Source organism: Perissodus microlepis, chromosome 7, assembly GCF_051167445.1.
Source record: "Perissodus microlepis isolate ML-2025 ecotype Zambia chromosome 7, ASM5116744v1, whole genome shotgun sequence".
In the NCBI taxonomy this organism is placed as follows: Eukaryota; Metazoa; Chordata; class Actinopteri; order Cichliformes; family Cichlidae; genus Perissodus; species Perissodus microlepis.
Genome location: NC_140467.1, coordinates 7,072,901 through 7,097,417, shown reverse-complemented (window position 1 = coordinate 7,097,417; position 24,517 = coordinate 7,072,901). Strand labels below are relative to the sequence as shown.

At 39.2% G+C, this 24,517-nt stretch overlaps 1 protein-coding gene across 1 annotated transcript in view; it reads right to left on the bottom strand.

Annotated features, from left to right (window-relative positions):
* Positions 1-942: 942 nt before the first annotated feature.
* Positions 943-24,517, bottom strand: part of banp (BTG3 associated nuclear protein) — a 35,189-nt gene continuing 11,614 nt past the window's right edge. Inside the window, exons 9-13 of the mRNA XM_084933052.1 lie at positions 23,748-23,869; positions 21,477-21,548; positions 19,433-19,477; positions 5,946-6,086; positions 943-2,016 (exon numbers count right to left, since the gene is read on the bottom strand). Coding sequence (XP_084789178.1) covers positions 1,900-2,016; positions 5,946-6,086; positions 19,433-19,477; positions 21,477-21,548; positions 23,748-23,869 — 497 coding nt within the window. The 3' untranslated portion in view covers positions 943-1,899. The remainder of the gene's footprint in view (positions 2,017-5,945; positions 6,087-19,432; positions 19,478-21,476; positions 21,549-23,747; positions 23,870-24,517) is intronic.

The following is a 24,517-nucleotide window of genomic DNA, read 5'->3' as shown; positions in this document are numbered from 1 at the left end:
ATCTATCATTTGCTTCAGTTGTCAGCAGGTTATCTTAGAGGCAGCCCATGAGAGAGCCCATAGTTATGGTACCAATTCCAGCTCCTGAATAGAGTCCATAGTTGTAAAAGTGAAGAGCAAGGTCTATCCCGTTCCAAGTCCAAGATTTAATGGAGGGCTCACTGTGAGCAGGGGGTTGTGCCAGCATTTCAACTCAGCTATGGCAAGGGATGCACTCACCTGACTATCCCATGAAATTTTAGCCCAGCTTAGTGCATAACTTTAATGCAACTTCCAAAAGGAAAAGAAAACACAAGTTGAGTGGGAGAAGAGCAAGACGTGGGAGAAGCAGTGAGGGGAATGTACAAGATGAAGAGGCTGTGTGAAAGGACTCAAACACAGCAACAACAGACTGAAAGGAAACAAAAGGAAGCAGCCAAGACTATGAATGTTGTTTTATCGAGTTCATTTTGTCACCTAACTCTTTTCCCCACTCCAAAATACACTATTACATCATACTGACCATGGGAAACATATCCCAACACAGTTGAGTGTCTTGCTCATCTTTTTTTTTCTTAGAATGATCCTCAAGAAATGACTAAGTAATAAGAGTCCTTTGTCTTTACTTAAAGAAAGGCATAGACACGCAGTGGGCACAAAAAATGCAGTCACAGTTTAAAAATTATAATGAGGACTAAACATAAATTTATAGTCTCCTGACAAAAACCCTGTTGAGTTTATGGAAAAGCTTATATTTGCTCTGTATTTTGTTAGGGTTCCTGACAGTACAGTAGCCTAATCCTACACTTATTGATGTTAGCTCAACATGAAACAAGACCTCAAACCCCAACTATCATTTCAGACTCATTTCGATTGTCTGTTTGTAGTAGATCAAAGCGAAGTCATGTCTTGGAGCTATTTTGATGACCATGTCTGATGAAAAAAAGAGAGAGAGAGAGAAACTAGAGGGGGAAAGCTAAACAAAAGCACACTTTAATGGCAACCACAAACATGTTTTATTCACATGAATGGATGTCACAGAGACAAAACTGGGGGATATAAACAACTTCAGGGTTTCCCTGGCTGTCTATAAGCAACCTGTACTGTCTACCATTGACCCGGTCTCTTCCATTTCATGGCCTTCTACCTCTGGAATTAAATCTCCCCCAATATTTCAACATGTTACAATTAGATAAACCAAAAACAAACAAAGCTGTGTGGCTGAAGCAACATTAAAACAAGTTGAACAAAATAAAGTGTCTCACAGCCAGGAGAGATAATATGGACCAGATCCAGGTGAGTGTTGGGAAATCAAATCAATTAGGACAAAGAGCAGCTGTCCACAGCAAATTCTACTTTCTCCTTCAGATCATTGTGACAAGAAGGGATGAAAAAAGGAGTACAGTGCTGGTTGTTTTGAGGGATTTTCAGGGATTTTTGCAAACCCTCTGCGGCATTTCAGGGTTAGTCAAACAGCTGAAGACCAAATAACCCACTATTTTCCAAAGCTGATGTAAACAAGTACTGGTGCTGATGAAGTGGCAGGGTGATGGTGTCCAGGAGCAGCACCCTCCTTGAAGAGACAATAATCCCGCTGTGTATTCTTCGGCCTGTCAGGTCATTATAGTGATGAAACCACCAGAAGGGGCCACAGTTGATTTTGAAGCATCTTGGTCTTTTCACAATCTCTGAGCATTTCCACATTGCGACATCTGGCTAACAATGAATTAAGCAGTTTGCAAGGGGAAAACAGAAAAAAGGCTCCTCTTTATTTTATCCATGACCTTCAATATTTGTTAAAAGACTATCTAACTTGAGCGCTTGTCAGACTGTATGCATTTGTTGACCCCCGATGTTCCATAGACTCTTCAGGTCCTGCTGTAGGGAAAGATTCTAATCTTTGTCAAACCAGATGGACTCTCAGGTGGCCACAGATGTCACAATCTGGACGATCTCGCCATTGTCTCCATGGATAGCACCCTGGATGGCCTCTTTCACTTCCATGTCTGCCTGCAGGGCTGGTGCCAGCTCAGCAGCCTGAGAAAAAGAAAAGAGAAGAGATGAAATAGGTGACAAGAAAGGTGAAAATACAATAAACGTTCAGTACTTTTACTGAATGTTCACCAGGTAAGGGGGACTGAGGACCAGTCTTAAACCAGTCTTAAGTTCTCTGAATAGCAGAGTATATCAAAGGGTTATTTCAGATGATTTGGGAGGCTCCAGAGAGTATTTTAACTGTTTATTTTTTCCTGTCAGACAGTCTTTTCTTTTGTGTAACTGTAGCTGTTGTGTTGCTCTCATAAAAACCACCAAAATCCGTTCACAAAAACAATTTTACGTGACAGAACGTTGCAGCTGATCATCAGCTGCTGTGACTTTAGTGTTTAAACACAAACATTTGGATCATAACTAACATGTTAAAAGATCAAAAGACATGCAATAACACAAACTAACCAACTGAAACATAGTTGACTAAAAAGTACCCTGTTCTCAAAGGAATATGTTTCCCCTCAGTTGAGGCTGGGACTTTCTTTGTCAAAAGTTTACGCCTTACTGTGGGAGTGGATCAAGTCTCCACTCATTGCTGCATCACATCCACCCTCTGTCTCACCACTTCCCTGCCTTTCTTAATCTATTCCTACCAAATGAAGGTACAAGAAGCCAAAAGTTTAATCTTTTTTGGCTTCTTATATAATGAATCTCGCCCTCAATTTAGCTTCTTTGTTGGAACTACCCCTTGAAATCGGATCACTTTGCCAGCAGGGGTAGAAGCAGTTAGAAGCTGGGATTGTAGGCACTTTTAGGTTAACACAAAGTAGTTATCCATTTTTGACATGGCAAGTGGAAAAAGTGTTGGCTTGTAAAGCTGCCAGGTGGTCCAGTTGTAGGGAAGCTAGACAAAATGATGTTGGTAAGCAGCTATACGCTTTAAACCTCATATATAAACATCCCAAAATGCGACAAACATTCATTTTCACGATATGGGAGCATTTTCTCTGCGTACTAGTCAAATATAGTCACACAATATCATTGCCTCGCTACAAAAGTCAAGTGAGTTTGACACAAAAAGCTGTCTGCATTGCATAAAGCCCATCCTAAAATCACAAATGTGTAAATGGAAGTGGTCAGAACCCAACTTCCAGGGAGTGATCTTAAATTAGCAGGACCACAAAGGCACACAAGGAGACAACTCTGGAAAAAAAAATAGGGTGAATTTACATCTTTTAATGGCTGGAGTCCCAAAACTTTGCGGTCACACCTTGTAAAAGCCTAATGACACCTATCGCAAATGATGAAGACTTTCCTGTGGACTAATCAATGTGACTAAGCTATATCCTGATTCCATTTTATTGTGTAAGACAACCACAGTGAATAACAACACAAAGAAGGAGCAGAGGAATGACAAGATAGATTACAGAAGAAATATATCAGAGAAGGAGGGAGAGGTTATGAGGAGATTGACAAGTGGAGAAAAACAAGAGGCTAGCCATTCGGATTTAAATGCTTCCCTGACTGTCTCTATAGTCGATGTCAGATGTATCGAGTTATTGTGTGTCTAAAAGCCCTGTAAAAAATGAGGTTCATGACTCAGTTCTGGACGATGACCATGAGGAGTGACTCATTTGTTCCTCAAACACACATCCAAGGTTCCCTCAAACACACCTGCAGCGTTTAATTCTCTCTCCAGCCCAACGTGCTGTCACAAGACAACAGCTTTGACTGTAGCACAGCTGTACCATAGCAGCACACACAACACAAACATGAGACACAGCGGCAGTAAAAATGGCAAGTTCAACACCTCTGATTCCAAGTTTTTTTGTTTTGTTTTTTAAATGAGAACTGAAAGACTCTTAAACTATCATAGCACAGACCTAGCTCTACCCTTGCAAATAACAAATGGAAGAACGAAAATATGTAACGTGTACTAAAACCAGGCTGCCGGTGCTTTGCAGTCTCAGCTTTAAACTGTGTCACAGTTTAGCCAGAAGTTAGAACTGCTATGCATTCTTTAGATAAAAAATATATCGCCTTGCATTGCGCACCACTTCATATGTCTAATGGAAACCATTAAATAAGAAAAAGAAGAAAATGCAGAGATAACTAAATGCAAAATCTGGAGTAATTTTCCAGCATGTTGCATGAATGCTTCCACATGTGTGTAAACAGATGAGAGCCAGTGTCTTGACTTAGCAGACTGCAGAAAAGCAGGAAAAGAAATAACCTTTCTATGAACTCTGAAGAGAAAGTTAACAACGTTTAAACTAGGACATCAAAACAATACAGCCTACATGTCCTTTGTTTTATTAGGTCCTTTCAGGTAAAGTTTTTCATTTAAACCTGGAAAAATATCAATGTTAGCATACAGATGTGTTTTAAAACATCTTAGAATCCGAGCTCAAAGTCTATTCGGTTAATAAACACACCGCTGTTTATGAGCAGTTTCAGTCTGTTGTTGAGCATGTCCACATGCTCTTGGTGAACCCCAGCTCTACTCAACATCAACATCACACTTGTGACTGATCAGACTTCTGTCAACTTTGTTGATATCTGTCAAGATCTGTGTACAATCCAACATTAGGAAAAAAATTAGCTCATTTTAGATATAAAGGTTCATTCAAACAAATCACTTGTGTAAACAAACAGCTTGAATTCTCACTGCGCACAGAAATATAAAGTACAGATTCTGAAATACAGTACATTGAGTGGCAAAAACTTTGTGGGCTCAGTACACAAATAAATTGTATAACAAGGCCATCATTATGTGTATAATCCACACCAAAAAATGTAATCAGTATAAAATGCTCTAACTACTTTCATGTTCACATGGGCAAGGAACAGATTACTGAGACAACTATGGACAGCAATTCCTTACTCAAAAGGCAAAATCTTTTTTTTCTTTCTTTCAAATCCACTGCTGTATGGCTGGTCAGCACATTTGCTCTGCATTTCTTACAGGGAGATGAATAAGCCTGTCCTGATATGAATCAGGACAGGACTGGAACCAGAAGTAGGCTGAAATTCCGCCTATTTACATTATCACACCACAAAAACCTGACTCGTAGCACACGCGTCAAGGAAAAAAGTAGGAAAAAAAGGACTAAATATTCAACATATCTGGGGAAAAGAAAAGATGACAGAACAAAGGAGACGTGCATTTTTTGAAGGGTTAAAGTGACCACTTCAAAGACTACAAAGGCAAGTGTTGGCACACCATCCTCATTCCACATGTGGCTGTTGCTCAGCAAGCTCACTCATTGAAGGATTTTAGAAATATCTACTAATTACTACTTTCTCCCCTCTTGTAACATTCCACCTCAACTTGATTATGTTTAATTACTGTTTGTCCAAACACCTGTCATAATGACAGAAAGCAGAATGTATGCCATTTAAGCGATAGTATAAGAAAAGGAGAAAAGCAGATTTGGTGTACCTACAAGTACTTTAGCTAAATTTCTGAAGCAATATTTGAACAGCACAATGAAAATATACAGTACATTTACTGCCTCTTCATGAATGGTAAAGCAGTTCAATAAATACATTTAAAGGCATAAGACTGTACATTTCCTTTTCGAGCAATAACTGCAAGCTCCAAGATGCATCCTAGCTCAAGAAAATGAAACCAGCCCCATTTGGATTTATATACATTCTTGATTCTTGAGGTAATTTGGCATCTTAATGTTTGTTTGTTTTGTTTACTGAGTCTGACTGGCATCGTTTTAACAGAAAACAGATTATATTTATAGTTTATTTACAAACTAGACAAAAGTGATCAACATCAAAACAGACAGAACATGTTTTCTTACAGTATTCTGAAATGCAATATTTATTGTGGAATAACTAAAAGCAAGCAATAAAATTGCAAGATTACTACTGGGGGATCTCTTCCATGAGGCTACTCAGTTACACTCAATGTGCTCTTTGCAGAGTTTTGCTTTTTTTGGAGGGTGTGTGTGTTTGTGTTTTACCTGTACAGCAGCCGTGTGATCTGCAACAGGAGCTAGTTGGACATACTGCACTTGGATGTCAGGTGGGAGTGGGGAGCCCTCCACTGCTGTGGCTCCTCCATCAGCTGAAGCGACAGCTATCAACTGAGCTCCACGAAGCACCTAGAGCAGAAAAAGAGTGGCGAGGAAAGCGGAAAGGTCAAACACAACTGGGATTTTTAGTCCTTTCTCTGATTTTTCATGAATCAGTTAGAAAAACTGAGCTGAATAAAACATATTCAATACGTTTCCCCACTGCCAAGTGTAAAAATCCATCATAAGAAAACTCTCATTATTTTACAGCAAACGCAATAAGAAACAACCACAGGAATATTTTATTGATGTCCTATCTGATGTTTTTATGTCTTTAATGATTACAGTCATCACTGAGTACAAGCATTATGACACACAAATGCAGCAAGAAACTTGGCAACTAGGAACAAGTCATGCGGTGGCATAAATAAAAATTTCATCCCCACTGTTCTCACTTCTCCGCATCCCACTCTTGGACTATACATCACATCTAAGAGAAACTTTATGATCCAGTCATTTCAATTAAGTTCTGTTTTCCTGGGTTCTATAATGTGTTATGCTCACCAGCAATGGTTTTTTATTTGGGTTCAAATTTAGAAAAAGAAAGGAAACTGTTGGAGAATGGTTAGTGAGACATCGCAAGGGGATCCTAATCTCCCACGGCGCTGAAAGTCAGCCAGACAACATTAGAGATCTGCGGTTTTGATGCTCTAATTACAGAGCAGTGCAGTGCAGCTGGAGTGTTGTTGAGTAGAGCTTTAGTTCGTTGAGGTGGTTCCTATAGATAGACTGCAACCACCAACAGAGAGGATTGCATTGCATGTATACACTTGCAAAGCACTGCTGTTAATTTGGACAACATAACTTTCATGTGACAACAGACATACAAATTAACATACAATCATCCTGTCAACACAAGCATACAAAAAGACAGATGGAGGGAAATATTCACTAAGCTTTGTCCTTGTGCATGGTTTGAAGAAATGCATTTCAACATGACCTGACAGCAGGATCTTATTGATATTTTTTTTCCTTATTTCAGTGATGCCTGGAAAGCTTTTAGTTATGAGAGCTCTGTACCTCGGTCCTATTCAAGGTGCCCTTAGTGCTGAGATAATCTTGCATATGCTTAACACACACACACACACACACACACACACACACACACACACACACACACACACACACACACACACAAAATAGGGCCGAAAATGCAAGCTGGCAAAAAAAAAAGAAAAGGAAGAAAAAAACTCATTACAGATGATGTTTGCTGCCCTGTAACATCCCACGCTGCTTCCCAACCCCCCAGCCCAGCCATTACTTTAAAGTTCTGAGCTCGTGATGTGCCCCAAAGGTTCAGTTAACCACCCCAGTACCCTCCGGCAAGAAGTTCTGCCAATCTGACCACAAAATGTGCTGCTTCATCACCACAGTATGTTAGGCCAAGCCAGCCCGATGGAAGCTATTAGTGTAAGAAATCAGTCTGACTCACTCAATGAGATAATTAGGACGCTTCAAGGACAGGAGTGGATTGAGGGTAAGTGGGCTGACCTAGTATAATCTAGTCATCTGTTAGATCTGGGTCACTGTGTGAGAACCTATAAAACGCTGAAATATTTAGAGCCTTAGCCTGGAGTTTTGGTGTAAAGACAACTCATACGTTTAAAAAAAAAAAAAAATGGATTTCATGTTCATACTCAACATGTCAAGAAATTACACTTTTATATCTTTACTATAAATCTGAAACTGAGGCCAGCAGCCAGCCAACTTAGCATTAAGACTAAAAAATCCTGATAGAGCTAGTCGTCTTCTTCCAATCTTCAAACTCAGTTTAAATTAAAGCTCCCTGCCTTCTGTCTCCAGTTATATGTTTATTTAGCATACAGAAACGGTGTATAATGCTAACAATTCTGGGAAGCATTTGCATTTCCTTCTGTGTCAAACGACGTTTACATTCATGAAACAGCCATCATATTTTAGAAACTATATGCTAAAAGTGTTCAGACAGACAGCTCAGTGAGAAACTAAGAGGAAAGAGCCATCTGCTTAATGGTTTCGTTATGGCAGACATCCATTGCATCTCTACAGTCTCTACTCTTCTATTAGGGATCAAAACTGGCTTCTTTCAAGTGCTTGTCTGTCTGAAATCGTACATTGAGTATGTGTGCCTGTGTGCATAAACTCAAGCATGATCATACGTCAGTACTTACTGTATCTAAGTGTACAATTACCGGGGTTTAAGGGATGCTATGGTTGACACATGAGATTGTAAACACTTGTCTCACTCAATTAACGTCTGAACCTCCATTTGAGAGCAGTTTGCATTCTCAGCTGTGAGGAGCAGCACACAGACTCACAAAAGCATTTACAAAGTTGGAACAGTGTGTGAGATCTCTGCAGCGATTACACACGAACTTCTCGGGTCCATATCCTGTCCCACGACTTTCTTTGTCAGAACAACTCGTCTCCAGTATTTGAGGATAATACTGTCATGCTTGGCTCTAAAGTATAAAGTCAGTCTAAAACAGCAAGACGAAATGCTCTCGCTCATAACAACTAAATCTAATCAGGGGATAAATTGTGGTTTTCTTTATCTTTCTCCCCCCATTAGCATAAATTATAGTTTTGTTGTCTATAATTACCTCAAGGTTGGAAGTTTATATAAAGCACTATAAAGCAATTCTTTGAGTACTGATGATAATTACCGCTCATTCAGCTAATAGAACATAATCATCATTAGGCTGGTTGGCAATGATGCAAAAACAAAGATCACTTTAATATATCAAGAAAAGTTTTCACGAGGTAAAAAGTTATGATTTTTGTAAATTAGGCTGAATCAACAAATAGACTGTAAGTAGAAACAAATTATACATTATACAAGGTGAGAAGTGTTTGTACTTGGAACACACGAGTCTCCTGACACTGAAAAAATTTACTTGGCCTGATTGCATAATAACATCGGTTTTCAACTAAGATTTGGAAGAAGTCACTTAAAACGTTGCCCAACATATTAGATTTGATCTAAGGGGCTTAATTTGTCAGACATAGGGGCCACCAGTGGATCTTAAGAGAATAAGTTACTGTTGACCTCAAGGTTTTGGGGATTTGAAGTCTTAAATAATCAGTTTGAATGGCCAGCCACCTTCATGACCAAGTGCCAAAGAGAAGAGCAGCCAGGGAGCATTAAAAGCTATGGTACTGCCCCACAGTACTGGAGAGAAGAGCAATTCTCTGTAGGCTTTGTTAGCTATCACGGTCTTGAGAGAAAAAGGGAAGAAAAGAATAAATCTTTTGCTGATGCTGTAATGCTTTCAGTAATGGATCCAGGATGCTAAAGAAATACAGCAATGGGAGAGGAAAGACAAGTGAACAACAACAGCAGCCTGATGCAGAAAACATTCGCAACTCCAACAGTGAAGGAAAATAACGAAAAGGATAAACAAAGTTCTTTACCAAGTCTTCATTTACTTGCTTTAATTCAATTTAAATTTTTTCTGCATTCACTTCATATGAAAGTAGTTACACTTGATTTACACAAAGGCAATGGGTGTTAAGAAAAAAGACAACACCTCTGAATACCCATCCTCATCCTCAGTCACCATCCAAGAGTAATGCAACAGTGAGACAACCAGCATTCACAAGGCATGAGCCTGATGCAAGCTGGCATTAATTCCCAGTCTTTCAGGAGGTCTTACTTACTTAAACTCAGCTGTGGATCGGGTGATGCTATGAGTCACCCTGTTAGTGTGCGTGTGTGTCTAAGTTTCTAAAGATTGTGCTTCCCTTGCTAAAATTACACTGGGAATCAAATATAGCGGCATAGAAACATACCCTCTATTTATCAGGAAACAAAATTCATACCGACTATATTGTAGCAAAAGAGACCAATAAAAATCTGGTTCCTATCACTCCCGTAGGAATACCGCCCCTTCTTTCAGATCTGGAGAAAAAAAAACCTAAACCAAAACAGGGAAATGAAAAAAGAAACATTTGGACTTTGGAGTGCCTGGAACTTCCTCTCTGCTTAATAGCCGTCAACAACATCTGCAACAGCCATTCCTGCACAGATGTCCAAGCAGAAACACTAGCTCCGGGTGGGTAGGTGCGGTCAAAGTGGAGGAGTGGGGGGCAGGGGGAGGGAGTAAGGCCTGGGTTCAACTTGGCAATAAAGATGGCCATAGACACAGAAGTACTCTAAGTGGTTGTTTTGTGTGAACTGGGGAAATGATCACACTGACTGTAAAATGTCTCACTGCAGTCATTACCGCTTTGTTACATATGCCTTTTATTTTACTGCTGAGTCTTACGCTGGCTATTCTGATTTCAGCTGGATCTCAGATTGTAATGTGACTCAATGAAGTCAAAACACTTAAATTAAAAACTATAGTATTGATTTTTCCCCTCTATGTTTTGAGAATTACTCCACTTATTTGTTGATGCATCTTTACCATATATTTCTGACAGATATATCTCCTAGCTAAATATACTTCTTTGAAACTTGTTATGTATGCTATACATGAACTTGTGACCTGAACCAAAGCTTCCCATTTCCACCCACACCATCAAAGTGTTTCTACACTAGAGCTCAACACCTGCAAAGAATCAAGCCCTCCCTTGCATCCTTTGCTTCACAACTCCCACCAGCAGACTGGGAGTCGGATTCAGGCAGGGCTCAGAAAAGTTTTATGATAAAACCAACTTCACTTGAGTTCTGATCCAGAGCAGAAAATCAAAAGGGAACTGATGACAAAAATAACAGCTGTAATTAAGAATAGGGCCCCTTAAACACGAAAGAGAAGTACATTTCATTGACGGTTTTCACTGTTCTCTAGCGTAAATCCAAACTTGGTTTGCCTAATTGACCACGCCATTTTTATAGCGTCAGTAAATTTCATGATTTAAAAGGATGCCTTTATCATGTTTCCAATTATTCTGTTTAATTCAATGGAGCCAGGGAAGATGATAAATACAGGTTGTAAAATTCAATGAAGAAAATACAGCACTGCCCAAACTACCCATCGCAACAAGATCCTTTATCTAGTTAGATTTGCAAACACGCATTATTGAGGCCAAGACGCTTCTTCAATCAAATGTAATTTTCCTCAGTTGTCTAAAGCAATGCATCTTATGTTTGTTTTCAATTGTGCCACTGTCCTTTTAATACATAAATACAAAACAAAGAAAATTGCAGTGAAAATTAGATCTCACGTACTGACATGTCCCAATTACTTCTGGCTGACCCTTTAGGCTTCCAAAGCACTTCCATAACAGAAAACCTTAAATGCACTCGGCGCCTTTGACACACACCAGCCAAGAATCCAACAAATTCAAATCTCAGATTTGTTGCGAAAGACATCTGTCATCTTTCATCAGTGTGTAGCTTATTGGGAGTGTTTAACTCACTGATGCATCACATCAACTATGAATCTATCAGATAGAATTACTTTTACTGCTTCCTGTAGATTTTCCAGTTTCAGTGAAATAAAGCTTGGGTACTTCTACCTCATCCTTTCTCTGGAGTTTTTATTTATCCAACACTCACACAGATTAACAGAAAGCATTTACACTGGTAACCCCATTTTGGAGGTTAATTTTAAATTAGGGAAGTTGTTTTGCTAAAATTGCCATTCTTTACTGTAGTAACAGTAAAATCAGGGTCTGCTGTAAATATGTCAAGAGTAATTCGAAAGACTGTTGAACGTTAGTCTCAAAATTATGACTCATGTGTGATAAATTCACTAATTAAGAAGTTTACATGACAACGGTGCTTCATGGACCTGGTTACAGAGGTTGCAGCATTGAATGATGATGATGGAGCCATCTATGCCTGACACTGGTAAGGCAGATATGCACCAGGCCTGTGCTGAGGGTGACTCATGCTGAAATGCATCTAAGACATCTGGTCTCTCTTACTCACACAGCCAGCGACCCAGACTTTGCCCACACAGACGAAAGAAAACACCACTGGGGGTATCCTCCTCTGAACAACTCTGAAAAGCTCACTTACAAATACCCCCTCCCACACACACACACACACACACACACACACACACACACACACACACACACACACACACACACACACACACACACACACACACACACACACACACACACACACACACACACACCGAACTAGGATTCCCCGATCTATGTCCCTTTATCTCTGCCCCATGATGCCACAAGACATGAAGCAGACCACTTCTTTGAAACGTGATCCACCACTAGTCTTCCAAATCCTTGAAGGCTTACGTACAACCCACTTATACTAAACCCTGGTCATAAAACATTTTGTTTGTATCTTTTAATTGTTATCCTGGCCCAACATTGTCAATCACAGGAATTTCAACATCCCCTTAAACACCAGAAACCACATTTCGGAAAACAACTTGGGCCATGAGCCAGCAGTCTGATTCCATCACACCCTGATTCTGTGAGGTTAAGCCTACTTATTGTTCAAACATTTGCCTTTTGTGTAGAAAGGAACAAAAACACATTGTCCTCACACAGCAGACCTGCAACAACCCTAACCAACAACAGGCAACAAAAGTGCTTACAATATCATGAGTTCACAAAGCTCGAGTCAAACACAGTAATCCCCATTTCCTCTTAAACTCTACTTTCACTGTCTTCCTGTACTCTTCCTTTCCTTTCCTTTCTCCCTATCTTGTCCAGTAACACTGTGTGCTTCCCTCACCATCACCCTAAAACTATTTGCATCCGCTCTATGTTTGAATGTCCTGGCAGAAAAGACTGGAGGGACCAGTGCAGAGCTGGACTCAGTTCTATGACCCAGTTCCCATACCGGCCATGAACATTGTTATTTGTGATGTTTCAACAGATGCAACAAAACATGCGATGACAGAAAAGGATGGCAAACTTTCAACTGAGGGAAAATGAGGTGGGGTGAGAGAATAACACGTTTAAAACCCCAGATGGGAGGTAATCAGGTCCATCATTGATAAATGATGCAGGCAGATGATGGGATCAGTAAATTTCATAAAGCTTTATAGTAGTCTCTTGAGATGTGCTGCATTTACAGACTGACATAGCTTAGGTTTAAAGCCATCTGACTGGAAGAGTCCTCTAATAACACGAACTGCATGTTTTAATATGAGATTCTTTGTGTTTGCGATTCACGTTCAGTGGAATCAGGCAATGTTTGGAGCTGATTCACTTCATGCTCTATTTATTGACATTATTGCAAAAATACGAAAATTAAAAATAAAAACAATGAAATCTCTTCTATAAAGTATCCACTTGACTGAAGTCCAAATGTGTCAAAGTGTATCAGTTGGACATACACAGGATCCACAATGGATTTAAAGACAAAAACAAAACAACCCCCACCCACACAAAGCAATGCATACAGTCTTACTAGGAGTAAAGTAGGTTGTTAACTGTGAAGTTTGTACCGTTGGCTAAACTGCCAAAACAAAATAACTGAGCAGGAAGAGCCTTGGTCATGAAGATCCCCAGTAACCCACCTGCCGCTCTAGCAGAACCTCAAGAATTCTAATTTAAAGATGGCAGCTCTCCATCATTCAGGCCTTTATGGCGAGATGGCAAGAGTCAATCTTGCCCGCAGACCGCTTCGACTTTGCTCAACATAAATGAAAGACTGCAGAGCTTTCAGAAAAAGATTTGCAAGCAAGATGTGACGAGCATTCGTCTGCTTCCAAAAACCAGTTTAGCTGAAGTTTACTGACTTGTCTATTCAGAGATATAGATTACATGCAGTGAAGATTTGAGCAGATCAAATAACATTAGATCAAATAAAAGTTTAATAAAGTAAAATAAAAGTATTTTTGGCCAGTATTGCTAAGAACATTTTGCATTTGAATATCAGCTCAAAAGCACAAAAGATGCAGTTATTACAGTTTTACAGCGGGTATCCAAGAAAAAAAATAACACCTGCACCTAGAACTGTCAGCAGCCATTGTGAGCATACTGTATTTGCCTGAGCCAGGCAATAGTCCAGCAGAGGGCACAATCTCCTCCTGTGTTTTTAACCAGTTATACCTGGTACATTGCATTTGTATTACAGAGTATGCTTTTGTTCACCAGCTCAGCTGGTGTCTGTTTTTAAATCATCAGCATTACAAAACATGTCTTTCAAGCGTTTTTTTTAATGCCATATTTTCTCTTTTCTCCTGTTCTCATCAGTCACTCCTTTCATCTTCTAATCCTCCATTTGGTCTGCATCAGTGCAGGATAAGATCACAGCAGAGATACAGAAGGGCATAAGATAAGAGGCTATGGCAGACAGGCAGTGCAGTAAAAGGCTAGTTATTTTATAGCTTCATGGTCTGCCTTCTCTTCCGTCCGCATGAGAGGGTTTTATGAGCAATTTGGGAACTTTGGATCGCTCTAAACCAGTTTTGCTCAGACTTTCAGCTGGCACAGTGGCACCAAGTTCAGGGCTGAGTTGGCACAGACTCCCATGGTAGAAGTAACAAAAACATCTGCAGCCATAATGCACAAATGTGTACTATAGTGTAGATGCAAAAAAAAAAAAAACCTCTACAGTCATCTGTACTACACAATGGCTCAGTCACACTAGCATGCAAAACATGGGATGCGCCTCACTGTGACTAAATTGGTGGTTGTCCAGTGATAGCATTAAATTTTTTCATATTCAGTGCCCAACTTGAAGTAGCTGCAGTGACCAAGTGATCGCTCAAGGGGCTGATCGTGCAGCACTCAACTTGTGGCTGCATGTGATCCAAATGGTCTGACTTATACTGACAGCAGTCACACTCGGACGACCTAGCAAAGGTTTCCAAATAACTCCCCTTATTGTATTTGGGTTATATTCCTATATAGAAGTTAAAATGCATGTTAGCAGTTAAATTGCTGTCCTGCAATAACCATGAAAGAGGAATTTCTGTTTCAAATCTATGAAGTACATGCTGGGCTCTGAATATAAGTAGTTAGTGTGAATTTCCGAGTATGCACATGGCAGCAGATTTATCAAAGTTAATCACTCAGTCGATCAGGTTGTAACTGCCAACTTCACCCCATTCAGTTTCAAACTGAAAGCAGACCGTCTCTGTGTTACTGATGTTTTATTGCTGTCTTAACACACTAAAGTCCCTTTGGCAACTGACTGCAATTGGTTGCACACCTGGTTCGAAGCATTTCAAGCACCATTTCAAAGGTAACAAGATCAGAAAATCATTGCACACAGTAACAATCATTTTGGTCATGCAGTGGTCTCCAGGACTGTTTTCCCTAATGTGGCTGTAGCATAAGACAAACGTGCAAAACTAATATGTGTGCCGCACATTTCTCTTCTCACTGCATGGACATAGTCTCTAGTAGCAATACAAAGGATGATAGATGGATAGATGGTAGACTGCCAGCAAAGTATGTTCTGTATAGGTATACACTGCAAATGTATTAATAATCCAACAAAACTTAGCCTTACTTAAAGGAGAAAGGACACTCTTTTGAGGATGCCACATTTTAGATAGAGAAGACAGATGTTTTTAGAAACTAGTAAAGGAGGCCATCTATATCCACTGTGAATTACCATTTTTAAACATAGGTGGTGGCTTATGGCACCAGCTATCAGCCGTGTTGGGGCAATGTTTCATAGAAGTTTTACCTCTCAGCCCCAGCGACAGGAGTAACCCACGGCTTGACTCATGTGATGACTCAGATGATCTATAGGTGTTTAGCAACTCTAAGGAACACCTTGATTGAGACAGCCCCAGTAGGGGTTTAGTACCCCGGACTCTCCACCATTGTTCTAAAACTAAAGAATCCAAAACTAGAATATCAATATGTTTCTGTGAACAGGCAGTATTGTCTGAGTAGAACATAAAGGTAGATTTGAACTCACAATACATGTTATTTAGTAAAAACGTGTTAATATGAGAGTTTAAAAAAAGATCGATTTGGCAAAAACTCCAAAATTAACCCGTCCACTATCTTTAACAGTCCCTGGTAAAGAGACAAGGATATAAATCAACAGAAGAAGTTATTTAACGTCTTTCATGATAAAGCTTGTAAAGCCAGATTTAGACTCATCATCCCAATGAAAGATGACATCGTAATTTGAAACTTTAGGAGTGATTATTCAGACTATACAGACCAGATATGACTCATATAAAGTCTACTCGCATAACAGACTGATGAGACAGAATAATGCAAGCCAGACCACCTTACAAAAAGGAAATAAACATGGATTAAAAGTCCCCAAAAGAGCTATACAGTTATTTAGAAAAAGAAAGAAAAAAATCAGTGCTGAGCTGAAAATTTGACTTTATTTTGATGTGGGTATCAGGTCCAAATATAGCTCAAATAGGACCACAGCATGTAAATATCTAACAGAAAATGGATGTGGCAGGTAGCTTTTAAAAGACAACCATAGCCACAACTACACTACATAAGTGTAGTGAAAGTTAAATAAAGAGGAAGTGGTCCCAGAGTGAGATAAAAAGATGGGTTTTCTGTGATGAATTGCATAGGCTAGGTTACACCAACATAGCCTCAGCACTAGTCTGCCAGATTACAAAAACACTGACATCATTCATAGTCCATTTGATGTAAGGCTCTCTGTAAACAGACAAATTACACACTTAAGAAAATACACATCAGGATCAAGTGTGATCTTTACTGTCTGTCTGAGGTTCTTAACAAATGACGTTCCAAGACACACTGCAGCAATCATAATATAGCTATAATCTGTCATTTTCCTGAGTAAGTGCTATTACTACTAACATACTTGTGGAAGCACCGTTTCTTTTAAATGGCTCAGTGATTTAACTGCATGTTATCAAGATTTAAGAGTTGACCCAAGATTTGCTCTCCCTCCAGTACATGGGAATATGAGAATTTGCAATTGAAGAGATACTGCCATTGTCGCATGTAACTGGATGTGTGTGAACAACTCGACCTACAACATGAGGTCTGGCAGAGTAAGTCACTTGGTGTTTGTTTTGGAACAATTCTGATATCTTTTTACAAACCCAACAAAAATATGAGCTTTAAAAACGGGAGTGATAAGAAAAAAAATAAAGGAGCTTTTCATTGGAATAGACTCTCAGATATCCCCTGAGGAATACAGAGCTTTTAGTTCCTCTATCTTGGGATGCAACACACATGAAAATCCCCCACAAAAAATACAGTTTCAAAAGTTACATTTTTTTAATCTATGCCATGCAAATCATGGTGTATACCACAAAGAAGAGCTAACCCCGATGGCAATCTGCAAGAGTAGTCCATGCACTCTTTGAACTGATATGAATAACTGCTGGAAATGTGTGCAATGGGACAAAATCTAAACCACACTCTAGCCAAAACTCCTTCTAAGATCTTAGAGAGAGACGGAGAGGAATGCTGCTGTCAGGCTCACCAAACAGGTCATCTGAGGACATGAACACGCATGTGTGAAGAGAAGGAGCATATGGATGTGTGCTGACTACCTTAATCAATTGACAACACGCACCAAGCTTAACAGTCAATAAAGGAATACAACAACAATAACAACAACAAAAATCTGATATAAAGCAGATGCATTCATGCAACCCAAATGTATGCACATGCAGAGTAAATGGCATCTTGAACCTATGAGGGAACTGAGTGATGGGATCATAATCAGACTATAAAATGAAGAACTGACCAGCTGGAAACAAGTGGTTTCAGCTGCTGGCTGTGGTGTAACTCCTTTGCTCCAGATTTTGAAATATTATATATTGATGAGTGTATCTGTTTAAAAGTAAAGTGTTGGGGTGCCTAAAAACATAGTACTATTGTAATTGCTTACTGCTTACCATATTGGAAAAGCCATTACCATACTGACTGCATAGATGGGTTGTTACATTACATTCTTTACCCTGGTTACTGGCATAATGTGTACAGAGAAAGCCTTGTTTTGTTGTTTCCTCAGTTTATGATAAAAACAAAATTATGACCAGACTTTATAAGACAACAAAATTTACGACCACGAAAGCCTGAATTTTAGGCTACAGATTATTTTTGACTTTTTTCATAACAAACCCTGGAAGAAACCAGTAAACCGGCAGTGCTTTCAAACACAATAGCTTTTGTTTATGTTTGTTTATGTTGAATGAACTGCTGAGACACCGAAATAAAATCCAAAAAGGCTGGCCTGAGTCACCATTTTATAGCTCTACCGAAAATTACCATGTTTTCATTTTATGCTAGTAGAAAAGTATTCTTGCACATATTTGACTACCCCATAGTGTGCCGTACCTACGGGTGACATCAGATTGTTTGGTCAAAACGTTTTGCAGATGACAGCATACTTTTTTTGTGCTAGGTTGGCAACCAAAGTGTACAAACCCAGCAGCCATGTGATGTACCATAAGATAAGTTAAAGATGGGTCTGTGACGCACCCATCTCTTAATTGCATTTTTTTTAAAAAGGTAAGTAAGCAATCTCCTTTTGATGATCCCAGGAGGGAGTTTGTGTAGCCTCCATTCAGGAAGAAAAGGCCCTCTGAGGCTGTTACATAATCACACCTGTGGTAACAAAATAGTATAACCACCAGACAGGGAGCGTGAGAAGGCACTTCCTTCCCTAAAGCCTAGCTTCTAGACAAACATGATGAAATAATGAATGTGAAATGGTGGTTGTCTTCAGGCATCCATATGTGGCATGTATCGGTGATACACAGCCAACGCTGCTTTGATCGAGACTCACTTGGATCTCAGAGGAAAGAATAAAGGAACAGGAAGGGCTCTCAGTCCAGTGACAGAGAAGGAAAGAAGGGAGTGGTATGAACAAAGACACGGACACCAAGAGCACAAAAGACATCTTGCTGTGTGTGTGTGTGTGTGTGTGTGTGTGTGTGTGTGTGTGTGTGTGTGTGTGTGTGTGTGTGTGTGTGTGTGTGTGTGTGTGTGTGGCATGTATCTAATTAGTCTATCCTGAAACATACTGTGTTGAAACAGAAATGGGACACAAGCTTTTGTTATTTGACACCTTACCTGGTTCATTGATCACATTTACATTATATATGAATGCCAACAGAAAATATCTCCTCAAAGTCATAATGACCTGCTCCATCCTTTAACCTCTAATCAGACAGTGTAATTGCAAACATAATCCACGAAGTATGAAAATATGAGATATATATTTTAAAATCTACAGCAAAGATCAGTTAGTGTTTTATAACATCTTTTGAGTTGCTGTCAGTCTGAGAACCCAACCCAAAAGCCTCTGAATTTCGCCTTGCCTGGCAACTGTCAATTTTTCAGGACTTTAATCAATTATTAGTTGCTGGCTTTTCAGATATCCTAGATATACTTAGGACTTCCTATTCCATCTGCATTTTCCCCCCCACATATGTCAAGACTGCATTGCAGTGCCTCAGAAACCAGAAAGCTTCCAATACCAAAAATCGTGTCCCTTGCTTATACATTCTGCATATTCATACAGAAATCTTGCTTAAACGTGTTCTTACCTGTCCATCCTGGCCAACATGCACCTGGTGAATTTGGAGATTTCCCTGAAATTGAGAAATGTCATGTCAGTCAGCAGCCCTATGTTTTAATATAAAGACTTTGGTTTAACTACTTTAAGAAGCTGAAATCACATTAAGTTAAACAAGTCATTAAACTAGCTAAGCCAATCAGATATGCAGTGTGAAAAGGTCAGCATGATAGGTTCCTGCCAGTGTTTGTACTTGAGAGGAGGTGAATGGAACATCCATGTATTTTCATTTCTGGATAGAGTTCGACTCCCTGTTAACATAAAAAGAAATCTGTTTGCTCTGACATAAGTGCATGATTGTCTCAGATCGAGATATAGTGGCTATTAGAAAATCTCTAAACACCCACAGTGATATCAACAGGACCATTTTGCAAAAGGATATTATACAAGACACATTTAGCCATCCTCAGGTCTCAGCTGTTTCTGCTCTAGCTAATTTTATCTCATGTATATATGCAATACTGTCTGGGCTGCCATATGGCCAGAGAGCAGTGTAATCTCTCAAACAGCTCATTTCCTTTTTAAGCACACTAAAACCAATCCCTTTGATGAAAGGGGCCCGCTCCTAATGAAAACATATTCTGTGAGTGGCAGTTGGGAGAAGTGGGATTTTGTTGCTAAGCTTTGAACTCCAAAAAACAAACAATAGCATGGAATACGAAGGAGAAAAGACAGGGGAAAAAAATCTGGGCTCAGCCACAAAGTGCAGGAAAGGCTTTAGTGTTTTCTGCCTCCAATTTACTCCGGCTCTCTCCTTCAATTGTGCATTTCTTCCTCTAAGTGTCCTCTAGGAGTAGAACCGAATAGGAAATTAGAAAAACACTTGGTTAAGGTGTCAATTGCTTTTGCAAAAATGCCGAGCTGTCAAGCATGTGTGGCCTGAATCATATACAGTATGTGATTACATGTATATATGTGTACACAGACTGGCGCCTTGAAATAAATCTCTCTCCCACATCCTTTAAAATCATTAGCAAAGATGTTGATGCGGAAATTCCTCTTTAAAAGTCGGAGTGGTTTGGAGTTAGAGTTTGATTTCAACTGACAGGCTGTGTGCGCGCATGCAAGGATGTGTGGTGGGGAAAATAAGCCACCTGGGCATTACATGAAAACAAAATTCAAAACCTTGTGCATAATCTGGCAGATAGCATATATAAACAATAAGACATTCACTGAAAAAACTTTACTTTGGCTAAAATTCATTAATGTCTAAAACGTCTAGTGCAACACCAGACAAGCAGCTAGCTGCCAGCTAATTGTGTGAGCAAAACAAACATACAGGTTCTTGATAAACTTGTTTAAATTGCTTTACTTTGTAGAAGTAGACTAGTTTAGAGACTACAAAAAGCTGCTTGTGAGATCACAAAATTAAACAGTCATTGTAAAATGAATGTAATCAGGACAATTATTCCACACGTATGCTTTCTTATAAAACATTGTATATTATGCTAATCAGCAGTTCTCTTGCCGTAAGAAGTTGGCACTGAATAGATGTAATGTCGTGCAAAAAATTCATTTTTCAAGCATTCCTTTGTTTATAGTTAAACAAATGCAGTGGAAATCATACCAGTCCTACCATTGACTAGCTAAAATGAATAGAAGTGGTTGTTTTTGGTTGTTAATCAAAACAGGAGATTCTTCCAGCTCTAACAAATATTGTGGATAATTTCAGATAGCTCTTTAAACAATTCAAATCACAAACATTAACTAAATTCAAACAATACGAATTAACATTGTGAACTTCCCCGACACTAACATGCACAGAATTGATTTTCTACCCCCGAAACTTAACTTTGCTTAAATTTGACTTAACTATAAACAATAAAGAAAGGTAGGTATCAGCAGACGGCTGACTACAACCACTGGCGCCATCGTTCTACATAACAGTCATATTCTTTTTAGATACATGTTTAGTGAAGTGAATTTAATAAATCTAGAGAAGTGACTCAGGGTGGTTGTTTATATTTCTTTTCTATTTTACAACCCCTCTTTCACGGGCACACTTGCACACTAACCTCACTGTCCTGTGTGATCTGCACCTCCTCTCCTTGTGGCACCTGGGCTATGTGCAACTGCCCCTGTGGAATCTGAGACACACAGATGAAGATGAGGTATAGCTGAAGCTAGAACAATTTCATGAATATGATTTTAAAAAAATGTAATAAGTTAAAAGGTATGTTTATATAATCTTCATAACCCACAATAACAAAATTGCACACAGTGGTTAGAAAGTCTTTTTAAGTTAATTCATCCTCTTTGGGTTTTCCCAGTCGTCATTACTGTAGAGCAGGGGTGTCGGACTCCGGGCCTCGAGGGCCGGAGTCCTGCAGGTTTTAGATATCAGCCTGGGTCAACACACCTGAATCACATGATTAGTTCATTACCAGTCCTCTGGAGAACTTCAAGACATGTTGAGGAGGTAATTTAGCCATTTAAATCAGCTGTGATGGATCAAGGACACATCTAAAACCTGCAGGACACCAGCCCTCGAGGCCTGGAGTGCAACACCTGTGCTGTAGAGTGATAATAAAAAAATGTAAAAAAGAAAAAGAAAGAAAAAGAAAGAAAAAAAACAGTTGTGACTAAAGCTTTCAAACCTAATGTTAAAGCTAAAGAAAAATAAGGAATTGACCTTCCATCCAAGATCAAGATCTACTGGAGATCACAGCCCGGGTTTGATTAGTAGTTCGAAGGTTGAACAAGCGACGACTTTTAAGTATTTCTGTGTTCACTTACAGTGGGTGTGTGCGTGATTTAGCGCTTGCATTTTTTAAGAAGGCTTAGGGTCCATGGAGTGAATAAATGCCTTATGTTACTATTTTATAGGACAACTGTTGAATCTATTATCTGTTACGGCATCTCTACATGGTTTGGCAACCTTTCCATCAAACTCTGAACCCAAAATCAAAATGTGAAAAAAAAAAAGGGATGGAAAGATAGTTGGGACACTCCCTTGATTCTAGAGATATTTGAAGTTTAGTCATTATCAGACCCCATTTATCACCAAGAACAAAAATCATATCCTTTACAATGAGTACGAGTTGATGCCCTCAGGAAAAAAGGTACAGGGTACCAAACTGTAAGTTAAATAGCTTTAAATTTTCTCTACTGCCATTATTAATCAAATTACTGAATGCTAATAGATGGAATTGTAAATGAGAGTTTGTATGCATCTGCTAGCTTAAACGACGTGTTTCCCTGGCTTGTCCAAGGTAAATTTCTCCCAAGGGAGACACAATAAAGGCTAATCTAATGTAATCTAATCAAATTATTTGCTAATCAACTAAGCTGCTCTATTTTGGGAAATATAATTTGATGATGATAAATTACATTGAGTTACTATGGAATGATGGTTGCAATGCTCAATCACTCTTTGCAAGTATTAATTTCCCCTACTGCATTAGGAGTACTAATAAATTTTAGGCTCAACTGCAGTCTTTAATACTCAGATGTAAGGTTGGATGGTCTTCCCTACAGGACTAAGTTATCATGTTGAGAAGGTGTTGCAATCCCTCTCTCACTCAACAATGTGAATCCTTGAGACCATTACTTGCACAATCCTACTCAGGCAGGCAAGTAGGGAGAACTCCTGACAATCATTCTCTCCCACCTTTCCCTGAAAGCACTTCCTGCCTGTCTACCCTGTATTTTTTATCATCTATCTGTTCCCTTCCCAGGGAAGTGGTCTGTCACAAGTACTGCCAAAACTATGCATCATGTATAGTATGATGTAAACCAGAAACAGCAGAAATACTCATCACATTGTATTCACATAGGCTTATCAAACCTGTACAAATGAAGTTTTAACACTAGAAAAAGAAAATATAAATTAGTTCCTTCTTGAATAACCCATCAGGACTCTGAATATATTGACATTGTGACTCTTGGTATCTAACTCTGATCATCTATTCTGGGTGATTTCCGAGCTGAGGGAACTAAAAGATCCAGTCACTTCCTCTATCCGCCTACCTATAACACTGTACTGGGCCTGAACGCAACCTCTGACCATAGCATCTGTTCATGTACATCCCATGAGTAACTGGTTCACTGACATAATTTGCACTATTCCTCCAGAATGCTGTAAGGGTAATTGTAGTGGGTGGTGTGACCCATTCTAGTACACTATGAACTCAGCTCTGAGGGCCTCTTAGATGAAGTACACACATGACAAAGAAAAGAACAGAGATATGAGCAGAAAGATTTTCTTCTGTTGTGTTTGCCAATCAATAAAAATGTTTTCTTATGAATTTAAAGAGAGTTGGGAATAAAAAAAATCTGACACTCACCACCTGAACTTGTCCATCTTCACCAATACGGTGGAACTGGACCTGCTGATTGGCCAATGTATAGTGCAAGGTTTGTTGAGTGGCAGTCTCAATGTGAGCCGTTTCTTCTGTGATTCCTTCCTCTAGATAAGAAAAGCAATACGATTAGTGATGCACTCATGTACACAGTAAAAACAGGTGAGAAATAGCTTTCAATGGATTCCACGTTACATAACCAAATTCTAATAAGAAATTCTGGATCATCCTAGGCCATCCACAGAATATTACTGTGTTTAAAATGTATCAGACACTTAAATATACATTAAAGACTCCAGAGAATCATCAAACAGATTCATGGTGTAGCAGCCAAACTCAGGGTCTGGGGTTTGTTATCAGAACAGCAGTCCGAAACCCTGACCAGACCTGGCCATCATCCCACGGAAATGCACAACAGCATCTACAGAAATGTCAAATAGATATCAGTACCCTCATCCAAAGTGGAGCCTGGCCGCAAAATAAAATATCACTTTCTCGTTTTCAATGTTTAAATATAAAGTAATAAAAGACCTATTTACAAGAAGTGACATTAATGAGAAAAGTAGTCGGATTGCTTTTTTAAGCATGAAAACAAAGAAATTTGCAACATGAGGAAGAACTCTTGCTTGGGAAATTTTGGACTCTACATGATAATTGATTATTAAATATTCCAGTTCTGATTTATGCAAAATGACTAATTTGTGTTTGTGATTTATGTTATTGGATGCATTTGCAACTAATATTTTGCATTGTAC